The sequence below is a fragment of the Aotus nancymaae genome, unplaced genomic scaffold (genome assembly GCF_030222135.1).
Source record: "Aotus nancymaae isolate 86718 unplaced genomic scaffold, 86718_ANA_hifiasm-v0.15.2.pri h1tg000007l, whole genome shotgun sequence".
Classification (NCBI taxonomy): Eukaryota; Metazoa; Chordata; class Mammalia; order Primates; family Aotidae; genus Aotus; species Aotus nancymaae.
In genome coordinates this window covers 9,671,882-9,685,845 of record NW_026988418.1, presented here as the reverse complement: position 1 = coordinate 9,685,845, position 13,964 = coordinate 9,671,882, and the positions used below count along the sequence as shown (strand labels likewise).

Below are 13,964 nucleotides of genomic sequence, written 5' to 3'. Positions count from 1 at the left end.
GAAGCAAGAATGGGTACAGGTTCACAGGCTCTTGAAGGGATGAATGAAAGGAAGGGGGTGTTATGCCTGTTGGTTTCTGTGAAGTAAAAGGTGAGGTCACATTTACTGATCTGATGGTGGAAGGCAGTCATTTGAGATGAGTAGTGAAAGTTTGGAATATCAGAAGAAGCAGATACAGGATGAGCCAAAGGAATCCCAATTATGACCAGAGACCAGCCCAGACCTAAGTTGGTAAACTTGGTTTTTCTTTACCTAAGCCCAACTGCCTGGGCATAAGAGCAGAAGCAGACTGTTGTTTTGGCCTGGGATTTGGCTTTGGCTGGGTGACTCTTTCAGAAAGACAGGAGAGAGACAGTTGATGACATTGGGAGAAAATGGTTTAAAAGATTCACCTTGAGGTTAGGTTTCTGGTTTCTAGAACTACAGCTAGTCTAGGACAAAGTTTCATAGGTTTGAGTGCTATATTTAGTGTCACTTACAGTCATTTATTGGGAAGAATGGCCCTTTATTCTAAAAATTATATCATCTCTACATCTTGATTTTAAAATGTGTTTGAAAAAATTAAATTATGGTATTGTATCATTTCCTAGGGCTGCCATAATGAATTACCACAAACTGGGTAGCTTAAAGCAACAGAAATTGGCCAGGTGCAGTGGCTCATGCCTGTAATCCCAGCACTTTGGGAGGCCAAGGTGGGAGGACCCCTTGACAAGAGCTCAAGGTCACTCTGGGAAACATAGTGAGACCTCATCTCTATAAAAAATAAAAAATAAAAATAGCCAGATGTGGTGGCACACACCTGTGGTCCCAGTTACTCAGGTGGCTGAGGTGGGAGGACTGCTTGAGCCTGGGAGTTCAAGGCTGCAGTAAACTGTGATCATGCCACTGCACTCCAGCTTGGGTGACAGAGTAAGACTCTGTCTCAAAAAACAAACAAACAAAAAAACAAGTTTATTTAGCTGGGCATGGTGGTGCATGCCTGTAGTCCCAGCTACTCAGGAAGCTGAGGCAGGAGAATCACTTGAACCTGGGAGACGGAGGTTGCAGTGAGCCACGATTGTGCCACTGCACTCCAGCCTGGGCAACGGAGAGAGACTCTGTCTCAGAAAAACAACAACAAAAAAAAAAACAAGGTTATTATCTCATAATTTTAGAGGCCAGAAGTCCAAAACAAGGTGTTGGCAGGGTTGGTTTCTTCTGAGGCTCTGAAGGAGAATCCACTCCATGTTTCTCTTTTAGTTTTTTGTGGTTGCAAGCAATTCTTCGTGTTCCTTGACTTATAGATATATCACTTCAACCTCTATTACTGTCTTCACATTGCCTTCTCATCTATGTCTCCAACCTTCGTTTTTCTAATAAGGACACACTGATCATTGGATCTAGCATCCACCTTAAATCCAGGATGATCTTATCTCAAGATCTTTAATTTAATTATATCCGTAAAGACCCTCTTCCAAATACGGTCATGTTCAGAGCTTCCAGGACTTAGGAGTTGGACATATCTTTTTTTGGTATTACTATTCAGCTCATTAAAGTAATATTAGTGGCAATTTTTCCCCAATATCTGTACTTGACCAGAAAAAACAAATGTTGGGGGTTAGGGTTGGTCAAAGAGAGTAGTCTATTAGAATTAAGATTTCAGGGACAGGACAGAGTGTGGTGGCTCACGCTTATAATCCCAGCACATAGGAGGCTGAGGCAGGAGGATAGCTTGAGCCCAGGAGTTCCAGACTAGCCTGCGCAACATAGGGAGACCCTGTCTCTATAAAAAATAAAAAGAAAAAATTAGCCAGGGATGGTGGTGTGCACCTGCGGTCCCAGCTACTCCGGATGCTGAGACAGGAGGAATGCTTGAGCCCAGGAGGGCAAGGCGGCAGTGGGCCATGATCACACCAGTGCATTCCAGTATGGGTGAGAGAGTGAGACACCATTCCTTGTGCTGCCCCCCAGAAAGATTTCACATGGGGAGCAGTTCATAGTTATGACAGATTTGTCTGGTTCTTTTCTGCAGGGTCCTGGGAAACTCAGCAGAAACACCAACAACATGCCTCTATGTCAGGGTAGGATACTGGGCTAGATTCCTCCATCGTCTTGGAAAAGAAGATATGATCCAAGTGGCACATTTGAGTTGTATTTAGGGAACAGAGTTAGAAGTCAATGCTGCAAGAACAGAATCAGTGAGAGAGATCCAAGATGGCTGATCACTAGCAGCTCAAGATTGTAGCTCCCAGAGAAAGCGCACAGAACAAGAGGACACCACACTTTCAGACGAATTTTTGTTACCCACGGACTGGAAGATTTCCAGCAGAGGAGCCCCACGGGTCGCCAAGGCAACTCTTGTGGCCAGTGTCGCGGTTTTGCCCATGCCCTGGCGCAGCGGTTCTTGGTGCAGAGTAAATGGGACTGGGTCCCCTTTTGATTAACGTTTGGAGCTCTGGGAAGGCAGAGTCGCCCATTTACCTGATTGAAGAAGGGGCTCAAGAGGGAAACCAGACCGGAGATTCCTGGGCAGAAAAGTACCACGAATCTTAATGCCACTGTTTTGGCCAGCGCAGTGCGTTGCTCAGATTTTGGAGCTGGGAATCAACAAGTTGGATGTCCACTCAGAAACCTAATTTGAAAGTAGGCAATTACAAAGACGACAGGTGGATGAACTTACAATGATGGGAAGAAACCAGCGTAAAAAGGCTAAGAATACCCAAGATCAGAATGCCTCTCCTTCTACAGGTGATCACCGTTCCTCATCAACAAGAGAACAAGGCCTGATGGAGAACTAGTGCGTTCCAATAACAGATTTAGGTTTAAGAAAGTGGATAATAAGGAACTTTAGTGAGCTAAAAGAACATGTTCTAGCTCAATGTAAAGAAACTAAGAACTTTGAAAAAAGGTTTGATGAAATGCTAAGGAGAATTGACAACTTAGAGAGGAATATAAGTGAATTAATGGAACTGAAGAACACAATACAAGAACTTCGTGAAGTACGCACAGGTTTTAACAGTCGAATTGATCAAGCAGAAGAAAGGATATCAGAGGTCGAAGACCAACTTAATGAAATGAAATGAGAAGACAAGATTAGAGAAGAAAGAGTAAAAATGAGCAAAGTCTCCAAGAAATATGGGACTATGTAAAAAGACCTAATTTACGATTGATAGGTATACCTGAATGTCATGAAGAGAATGAATCCAAGTTGGAAAATATTCTTCAGGATATTATTCGGGAAAACTTTCCTAATCTAGTAAGGCAGGACGATACTCAACTCTAGCTAATCCAGAGACCACCACAAAGATATTCCTCAAGTAGAGCAACTCCAAGACACATAATCGCTAGATTCACTAGGGTTGAAATAAAGGAGAAAATTCTAAGGGCAGCTAGAGAGAAAGGTCACGTTACCCATAAAGGGAAGCCTATCAGACTCACAGCAGACCTCTCACCAGAAACCCTACAAACTAGAAGAGAGTGGGGGTCAATATTCAATATCCTCAAATAAAAGAATTTTCAACCCAGTATCTCATATCCCACCAAACTAAGCTTCATAAGCGAAGGAAAAAGAAAATTTTTCACGAACAAGCAAGCACTCAGAGATTTCACCACCACCAGGCGTGCTTTACAAGAGCTTCTGAAAGAAGCACCACAAACAGAAAGAAACAACCAGTATCTGTCATCCCAAAAACTTACCAAAACTTAAAGAGTATCTCTATAATAAAGAATCTACATCAACTAATGGGCAAAATAGCCAGCTAGCATTAAATGACAATATTGAACTCACGAATATTAATATTAATTCTAAATTTAAATGGATTAAATGCCCCAATCAAAGACACAGACAGGTAAATTGAATAAAAAGTCAAAACCCTGCCGGACGTGGTGGCTCACGCCTGTAATCCCAGCACTTTGGGAGGCTGAGGCAGGTGGATCACGAGGTCAAGAGATCGAGACCATCCTGGTCAACATGGTGAAACCCCGTCTCTACTAAAAATACAAAAAATTAGCTGGGCATGGTGGCGTGTGCCTGTAATCCCAGCTACTCAGGAGGCTGAGGCAGGAGAATTGCCTGAACCCAGGAGGCGGAGGTTGCGGTGAGCTGAGATCGCGCCATTGCACTCCAGCCTGGGTAACAAGAGCGAAACTCTGTCTCAAAAAAAAAACAAAAAAACAAATGTCAAAACCCATCGGTACGCTGTATCCAGATCTATTTCACAAGCAACGACATACAAAGACTCAAAACAAAGGGATGGAGGAAGATTCACCAATTAAATGGAGAGCAAAAAAAAAAACAACCAAAAAAACAGGAGTTGCAACTTTCGTCTCTCACAAAATAGACTTTAATAGTAACAAAGACTAAAAGAAATGAAGGACATTACATAATGGTAAAAGGATCAATGCAACAACAGGAGTTAATCATTATAAATATATATGCACCCAATACAGGAGCACCCAGATACATAAGACAAGTTCTTAATGACTTATAAAGAGACCTGGACTCCCGCACAATAATAGCAGGAGATTTTGACACCACATTGTTAATATTCGACGGATCAACAACATAGAAAATTAATAGGGACATTTATGATTTGAACTTAGACCTGGAATAAGTAAACTCAGTGAATATTTATGGAATTCTCCACCCCAGGTCCACAGAACATACATTTTTCTCAATATCATATTACACCTATTTTGAAAGTGACTACATAATTGGAAGTAAATCACTCTTCAGTATTTGCATAGCATTTCACAGACTTAAATGAAATATTGGTTGGCTGTTTGTTTGTTATTTTCTTCCCTTATTCCTTCCTGTCTCCGTTGTTAAGCACAATTATCGGCATAAAAGAGGTTTTTAATACCTATTTTTAGATTGCATTCCAGCCCAGGCAATACAGCAAGAATCCTGTTCTCTCTCCCCCTTTTTCTTTCTCTTTCTTTCTTTCTCTCATAAAATAAAAAAAGAAAGAAAGAAAAAAAAAGACCTACTGATCCATTAAAATTTCCACTTGATATTGCCATTAGTAATCTCTTAAACAAGTCCAAGGAAACCAGATGAAGTTATTTCTTGAATGCTTTTAAACTCAAAAAAAAAAAAAAAAAGAACAGAATCAGTGAGGAGTGTGACGTTAAGACTCAGCAGTCAAGGATGCCAGGAAGAAGCTGAGAAAGAGAGTAAGGCTGTTGAAGAGGAAAGATGAGGAAGTAAATAATGGGTCCTCTCTTGTCCTGATCTTATGGTCTCAGGGAAAGTTAGTCAGTTTAGAAACACATGGGTCAGGCCGGGTACGGTGGCTCATGCCTGTAATCCCAACACTTTGAAAGGCCAAAGTGGGTGGATCCCCTGAGGTCAGGAATTCAAGACCAGATTGGACAACATGGTAAAACCCTGCTCTACTAAAAACACAAAAAATTAGCCAGGCATGGTGGTGGGCACCTGTAATCCCAGCTACTTTGGAGGCTAAGGCAGGAGAATCACTTGAACCTGGGAGGCAGAGGTTGCAGTGAGCTGAGATTGCATCATTGAACTCTAGCCTAGGCAACAGAACAAGATTCTGTCTCAAAAAAAAAAGCAGCAGCACATGGTCAGCAAAACTGTTCACATAAGTCTCCCTTACTAGATAGCGAGTTCATAAAGGGCAGAAATAGTGTCTTACTGAGTACTCAGCATAAGATCTGACCCATGGGAGGGACTCATTTGAATTAAACTGAAAGAGCTTGTCATTTTAAGCTACTTTAGCACAATTATCATATTGCATCTTTGATATATATGATGGCCAATTATATTTTTTATATGAAAATATATTGCTTTTGAACATATACTCCCGTGACATAATTTAGAATTTCATACATTGACATCAAGGGGGAGAAAGAGAGTCTTGAATGAAGTTTTGGAGAATAGTAGTGATCTTCACTGAATGTCTCCTTGCAAGAAGCGTAAGATGAGCAAAGTGAAAGGTAGCCTCTACCCTTGGAAGAAAATCACTGTGAGTGTATCATTTTTTAATCAAATGCTCAAAGGTGATGACACAAACTATCATGCCTTTTACATTCCATGCTTGTACTTTCTTACTCAAGTGGTGATCTTTAAACCCTAGAAGTCATACCATTTTCCCAGATTTTAAGAATGATGCCCCTGCAGAAGTGTTTGGGGAGGCTGCAGGCCTTTGTTTTTGAGACAAGGTCTCACTCTGTGCCCAGGCTGGGAGCAGTGGCACAATCTTGGCTCACTGTAGCCTTGACTTCCCAGGCTAAAGTGATCCTCCAACCTCAGCCTCCCAAGCAGCTTGGCACCACCAAACCTAGCTGAGTTTTTAATTTTTTGTTGAGACAGGGATCTCCATATGTTGCTCAGGCTGGTCCTGAACTCCTGAGCTCAAGGCTGAGGCAGGAGGATCAAGGCACAATGTCACCATGCTTGGTCTCTTTATCTTTTTAAACCAAAATTGTCCAATAAGGGAACTGGACTGATACTGCCCTCTAACAATGAAACGTACAAAGTGTTTTTTTTTTAAGATTTGAAACCTGTGGAACTACCGGGTGATTATTGGACATTCCAGAAAGAAGGCAGGAACTACAGATTGCTTAAAACTATTGAAATAATGACCACAGGAAGTGAGCATACTTTAAAGCCCTATATCGTGATTATTTCAGGAAAAAGCTGAGCTGGAAAATGAAACCAGTTTCTCTTCTAGCTGCTGAGATTCCCTGAATTTCCTACAAACTGCTTGGAATTTTGCAAACAATTCACAGCTGATAAAATAAAACAGCAGGGGAACTGTGTCTGTGGTGAAGACTCTAGGGACAGCCAGCAGGAGGGAAAGGTCATTGTCTGTCCCTCTTGGTTCCTGTAGCCAAAGAACCGTACAAGTTTTTGGTTTTCTTTTTGTCCTTTTAAATAAACGGAAGTCAGCTGAAGACCTACAGAAAGGATTACTACGGTAACTTGAACTTGACTCCCCGGAGCCTACTTGGAGAGTGTACTTGCAACTTTTGCTTATTCGATCAAAGAATATTCACTGGCTACCCACTGTGTGCCAGGCCTTGAGCTGGGAATTGATGGTTAAAGGACTATGAGGAACCACTGTTATCCAACATGAGGAACTCTAAAAGAGTAGGAGGAGAGACCTGGAAGCAAACACTTTGGACATGGCGTGCCAAGGGATGTGCAGAAGCCAGCACAGGGGGCTGTGTGAGCACAATGTGTAAGATCAGATGCAGAGAAGTAGGAGTTTGCCACTTTTTAGTGGAGTCGGCTTTCAACAAAACTTTTTCAGGCTTTGAGTTAATCATATAAATTGGGAAAACTGAGAAGTAAAGGACCATGTATTTACAGCAGGTGCATGCAAGTTTGGGGTAGCCAAGTGTCACTTCTTCTAAGAAGCTTCTACTCACCTGCACACGGTTAGAGATCATCACTGTCTTTGGGGTTCCCATGGCACTTTGTCAAGTTCTCGATTATAGCACTTATCACATCTTTATTTATTCCTTTGTTGGTCCTTCCTCTATGAATTCTGGACTCAATGTTAGGGACTCAGTCTTACTCATTTTTGTATCCTTAGTGTTTGGAAGCATCAACACACATTTGCTGTGAATGAATGGGAGAGGAAGGCTGTGTGGTGCAGTGGGAAAGGCAATGAACTGGCAGTCAAGACATGGGGCTCTAATCCTGGCTCTGCTACTTTGAACAAGTCCCCTCACTGCTCTGGGTCTCAATTTCCTCATCTGTAAAAGGAGAACAAAAATACAGCCTTTCTCCCCAGGGTTATGGAGATTAAATGAGGTAACAGAGCTACACCAGCTGCCTGCCCTGTTTGTGCCCTGCCCTCCTGAAACAGCCAGGACTATTGTTCCTGCCATTTGGATCTCATCTGTGCTCTCTCTCCTGGTGAGAGCTGAGCTGAAATCTGTTGCCACAATTGTTGGAGGGGAAGTTTTCAGTAATGGCATACATATCATCCAGTTGACCCCTGTGTTACTAGAAGGGCAGACATCAAAAGCAGGGAGCATGTCAAGCTACAGAGAGAGATTTGCTTCTTTTGTGACCTCTAAACCTGAAAGAGGACCCAAAGTGGGAAAAGTGAGGCAGAGCGGATCTACATCACTTGCAGAGGGGTATAAGTGAGGCCTCAAACACTGTCTTCTAAGCCCTGGAATTTGGCAACATCTAGAGGAATGCCACTTCAATGAAGTCTACTCATTCATATCATGTCATAATTTCTCAGTGCCTTGGGTTGGATGATTAACTCTATTATGGGTATTCAAGGCTAAGAAAGATGAGAAGTAAAAAATTGCAAATGCCAAATAAAAGTAATACCATTTGGAAAAAATGGAAAATCACAATTTTAGACACTGCTGTCTCAAGAGATGACTATCAATTTCCAGGTAAGATGTCTTTCCAGAAGATCCACTAACATTGTTCTTTGTACACTGTAAAGGCAGACTTTTCCATCAAAACTTGATATATCTTCTACTTAGAAGTCATCTGTCTGGGGAGGCCCTAAAATCTGCAACTGATAATTTGTAGTGCTTTCTGGGAGTTGCATTTATTAAGTGAGTTTATTTAATTGCACGGACTGGGCCTTATCACAAGACAAGTGGTCAAGGGAAGATGATGAGAGAAGAAAAAAAAGAAGGGATTGAGGCTGGTAGAATCCCTATCCAAAGGCTAAAGTCAGTCCTGGTGTTAATGCTAGTGACCTTAAAAAAAAAAAGTATGTTTCCATTTTGCAAGGCTTTTTTTTTTTTTTGAGATGGAGTCTCACCCCGTCGCCCAGGCTGGCGTGCAATGGTGCGATTTTGGCTCACTGCAACCTCTGCCTCCCGGGTTCAAATGATTCTCCTGCCTCAGCCTCCAGAGTAGCTGGGTTTACAGGTACCTGCCACCACACCCACCTAATTTTTGTATTTTTAGCAGAAACAGGGTTTCACCATGTTGGCCAGGCTGGTTTAGAACTCCTGACCTTGTGATCCACTGCCTCGGCCTCCCAAAGTGCTGAGATTACAGGCGTGAGCCATTGTGCCCGGCTCCATTTTGCAAGGCTCTTAAAAAATACTGTGTGCTCAGATGGCACCTTTAATCACAAAGAACTTCTGGCTGAGTTCCAGACTAATTCTGCTGGCACAGAGAACTCTGAGATCATACCCTATATTCAGAGCACAGAAGAAATATTTCATCCATCTCTAAAATAAAGAGGAGAAATGAAGCATGTTTGAACAGTTGCAGAACAAAACCATACCAGGGTGAAAACTGAAGGGCATCGTAGCCATTTGCAGCTACAGAAAAGTACTATTAATTCTAAATACTTAAGTGGCACATTTTTTTCATTCTGAGTGTTTCACTATAAACTAAGCAGCTTGCATAAATCTATTTCATATATATATAAATGAAGGCAGACAGATTTCATGATTTACCTAAGACTACTTCAAATTAAAAAAAACAAAGGGAGGAGGTGAAGGAAAACAAGCAGCTCCCAAAGTAGCAGGTTGTGACCCAGGAGTTTGAGTGCTTAGAGCTGAATTTAATCTACACCTAGGCCAAATATAATTCTCCAACTTGGAAGTGGTTCAGGACACCCGAGCTAACATTTTTAACCTTTGCCAAAGAGCCTGGGGCAGTTTGGTGACAAGCAATCACAACCTCACTTCTATTTCTCAATAGAAAGAAAGACTAGCATCATCTGACAGGTGCTTTCCCGCATTGTCAGGCACTGGTTTAAGCTCATCTGAAGAAAGTGTGCTTCCCCTTGATTCATCACTGCCTCTTGCAACACTTATTCTCTTGAGATCTATTCAAAGGTCTATTTAAGTTGGACAGTTGGGTCATACAATTTTAGGTGGCAAGACTGAATCACATCTTTACTCCATGTGTCAGCCTTGAGTACTTGATTATATATTGTGCTTCGACTTCACTTCATCCCTCAAAACCTTAGCTGTGGGAAAAGCCTGGGCGATTGCTCTGTGTATTAGAAATTGAAACTCCACCACTAAATGCTGAAAAGTGGTCCAGGGAAAAGGTGCTGTGGAAATCTGAAAGCCATTATCTTTTCCATACTTCCTCTCTCTTCACACTCATTTAGTTTGGAAATGCACAGGAATACCCATGAACAAAAATAAACCAACCTACCCTTGACTGTTCTGTCTTTTGAGTTATCAAACTTGAGTACCTCTGGCTCTCAGATATGCTGAAGTAGAGACTGCTGGGAAGGCAGTCACAAAATAAGAGTTGATCTTCCAGGATCTTTTACCTGTAAGGAATGGTTCAGGAGATTATAATTAATGAGTCCTGCCTCAAAGTTGAACTCATATTTGGAATTCAGAAATATAAGAAAGCATGCAAGAATCCTGGTGTGTTTGAGGTCAGGAGATCGAGACCATCCTGGCCAACACTGTGAAACTCTGTCTCTACTAAAATACAAAAAATTAGCCGGGCGTGATGGCGCACGCCTGTAGTCCCAGCTACTCTGGAGGCTGAGGCTGGGGAATCACTTGAACCCGGGAAGCAGAGGCTGCAATGAGCCAAGATCGCGTCACTAAACTCCAGCCTGGTGACAGAACAAGACTCCAATAATAATAATAATAATAATAATAATAATAATAATAATAATAATACTGGTGTGTTTTCTTAGCTCAACCCTGTCCATCCATACTTTCTGGCCCTTTTCAACCACTCTATGCCCAGTTCATATACATTTTGACTGTCTGCCCTCGGGAACTGTCTCAACTCAGTCAAGGCAGCTTTAAGGAAGACAGAACCACCTTAGGAGGCAGAGGGTGAAACGTGGCAACTCTTCTACAGGCGAATCAATATAGCAGACATGCTCAGGGTAGGTTTTGCTAGGGCTTAAATCAGGTTGTCAACTCAAACACAATGGGCTTTGTTACTCCTATGTAAAGAGGAAATGGAGCAGTTTTTGGCCTCCTCAGACTGTATTGTAGGGTATACAGGATGGCAATTCCAGGCACAATCTTTAGAAGACACAAATCTGCTTTTAGCTATTCAGTGTTCCCCAGCAAGTTAATTAGCTGTTTCTGAAATGCATGGAAATATTCAACATTTTCATAGTGAAGCCAATCTCCTAGATTTAAGCTTTGGGGGTAGGAATGAGTATACGAGGAAGGGGCCTGTCAGGGAAACAGAATAAACAGAATAGAGCCCTTTTGGTGAGAGATTCCAACGCCTGCGATTTATCTCAGAAATTACACATGCACTGTAATTCCAAGACTTTTTTTTTTTCTGGTTTGAGCACTCGAGCTGGAGGGCTTGCTGAGTTGCCTATTTTAGGCGTGGGGTTCAGAAGTCCTTGGGAAGGAAGCAGAGAGGAACTGCAAAATGTCTCCCTCAGAAATGCCCAATTGCTCAAGGGGAGAAGCAGGGAGTGGGCTCAGGTAGCAGTCAGGAAGGTTGCAGGGCCCACGGTCACATCCTCTCACTGAGCGGTAAGGTTCCTGCAAAGGGGTTTGGGGACCATTGCTTTGACAACTTATCAAGGGTGCAGGGAGGGCCGTCCCAGCAAGGTGAAGAGGTCTATAGGAAAGGAGTCTGCCCAGAGACCTCCTAAGGACCTGAAGAGCGCGCACCCCGCCAAATGACCGTATGCGCCCCCACTGGGTCCACTCCCCTCCCCCGCGGTCAGTCTCCGGGTAAAGGCGTCTCACGCAGGTCCTTCCCGGCTCCTCTTCTCACTCGTCCAGGTGGACTGAGCCGCGGCGGGAGCCCCGCCTGTCTCCAGGCAGCTTGAGCCCCCGAGAGCTCGCCTAGCCTGTCAGTAATCGCCGTTCGGGTTTTCTTTCTTTCTTTTTTTTCCTCCTTTTCTTTTCTTTTCCCCTTCTGCCTTTGTCCCACTTAGTAACTGGGCTTTGACCAATCGCCGCCTTACCGGCCGGCGCCGGCTGTCTCCTGATTGGCCCGCTTGGGGCGCGCAGCCGTCTCCCGCTCCTTCGCAGGAGCAAGGCAGACAAAAGACGCAGACTCCAGGCTCCGGCAACCGGCCTCAGCCAATCACCACCCACCTTGTCTGTCTCCCCCTCGCCGCTCCCTCCCCGCCTGGCTCGCGTGCTCCAGGCACTGACTCCTGGAGTGCGGCCAGCGCCCGGAGCGTACCATTCTGATTGAGGCTGGGGGAGAGCGCGGATGGATGATTGGGGAGCCGAAGCCTAGAGAGCGGTGGGGAGATCTGAAAGTCGAGATGGAGGGCAGGGTTTTGAACATATACTCAGGCACCTGACAGAATACCTGTACATCGAGGCGGGACAGCGTGGAAGGGGCGGTGGTGATGCCTGCTTTCCCCCTCCTGGCGCGGTTGGGTGGCGCCTCAGCGGGTGGGCAGCGTGGGGCGGGGAGGGTGTCCCCTCCGCGCCGTTAAAATGAAACTCTAGTGGCTGGAGTCAGGGCAGAGCTTGAGGGCAGCCGGTGTAGGCGGGGCGCCCGGACCAGCCGAACTGACTGGACTTTCCAGCCCGTCCCATTCCCGAGGTTGCTGCAGCTTCGGTTCCGAGTCCAACCGGAGCAGAGCCCGAGTCCCGGCCCCTGGGGGATTCGCTCTCTGCAGACCAGTGGGACCCCGAAACTTGAACGCAATCTCCAACCCCCTTTTTATGCCTGCCTTTGTCACTTTCCCGGCTTCCTCCCAACGTGTTCTTTTTTTCCTCTTCATTCTCCCTGCTCGGAAGAACACAAAAGTGGCTTCCGAGGAAAGATTTGGAGGCGGTGGGAGCTTTTCTTTCCGGAGAGCGACTGTGTAGAAAGGATTTTTGGGAAGCCACTTTTTAACACCTCTGCCCTCGGTCCCCCAAGCCTCTCTGTAACTCTGAGGAGAAAGCCCGTAGCTTGAAAGTTCAGGGGCATTTTGTTGGGTGCTGTAGGAGAGGGGGAGGTCCCTGTTCTGGTAGTTTGGCTGGACTAGTACTGGCCGTTGGAAACCCCGAAGTACGTTTCCGTGTGGAACTTTTGCAGATACGTATTTTTAAATTTTTAAATACCAGATTAAAAGTATATGCCTTCTATGTATCTCCTGACGACCTGCCCCTGACAGCGCTATGTACAATACGGTGTGGAGTATGGACCGCGATGACGCAGACTGGAGGGAGGTGATGATGCCCTATTCGACAGAACTGATATTTTATATTGAAATGGATCCTCCAGGTACTTGGGAGAAAAAAAAGAATCTCGTGATGGGTCTCATTTGTATTTACCAAGAGCTTGGTGATGTTTTCAGGGCAGAAGTATTCCTGGGTGCGCTAGATTAGGGATGAGGGGAAGATTTGCAGTTACAGCTGCGGTAAAACTGCTTCTGGTTTACTCGTTTAAAGTTCAGTTAGGACCCTGAACCTATTGTCCTGCAAAGGTGGGGTGGGGGCTGGAAGTGGGGGTGGGAATAGAGACCCCTTTTAAAAATTATCATTATTTTTTACTTTGCCTTTGCATGTCCAGGTTTTTCTTGTGCCCTCCACTTTATTTATTTATTTATTTATTTTTCAATTAAAGATTCTTCTACCTGCAAAGGATGTTTTATTTCCCGGGCTGGAAGCCAGTCTTCCCCTTTGGGCAAGTTCTTGAAAGCTTGTCGTTTCATACATTTGTCTAATTTGGTTCGTTGTGTTTTACCCCTTTTAACTTCTGAAACTGAGTTGCCTATGTGATTATTCATTGTAAGGCTCCCTTTTTCTCTTGCAGAAACAAATGCCGGTTAGTGATTTTTTTAGGGATTGGGCGTTCGTATTCAGCCATGGTCTTAGTCTGAGGTTTTCCTTCTCAGAAGGTAGTTGCTTAGAGAGATCTATGTACAATATTATATTACTCTTTAATTTAATGATGATTTAACTTAATTTGTGGGATAGGGTTTAATATAACTTCAATTCTTAGAGTAAAAAAAAAATGAGGGAATCTTTCTCTTTCCTGTGAATATGTGATATGTACATATGTGTTCCTATACACATGACGTAAAATATACATATATAGTACTATATTTTTACTTTAAGCGTTG

General features: G+C 43.8%; 1 protein-coding gene across 4 annotated transcripts in view; it reads left to right on the top strand.

Moving 5' to 3' along the window:
* Positions 1-11,964: 11,964 nt before the first annotated feature.
* Positions 11,965-13,964, top strand: part of PIK3R3 (phosphoinositide-3-kinase regulatory subunit 3) — a 107,344-nt gene continuing 105,344 nt past the window's right edge. The window contains exons 1-2 of one of the 4 annotated variants that reach the window (XM_012434561.2): positions 11,965-12,216; positions 13,014-13,123. In XM_012434561.2, coding sequence (XP_012289984.1) covers positions 13,018-13,123 — 106 coding nt within the window. In that variant the 5' untranslated portion in view covers positions 11,965-12,216; positions 13,014-13,017. Of the gene's footprint in view, positions 12,301-12,382; positions 12,908-13,013; positions 13,124-13,964 lie in introns of those variants that run through there. The other 3 variants (XM_012434560.2, XM_012434562.2, XM_012434563.3) reach the window with 3 other exon arrangements.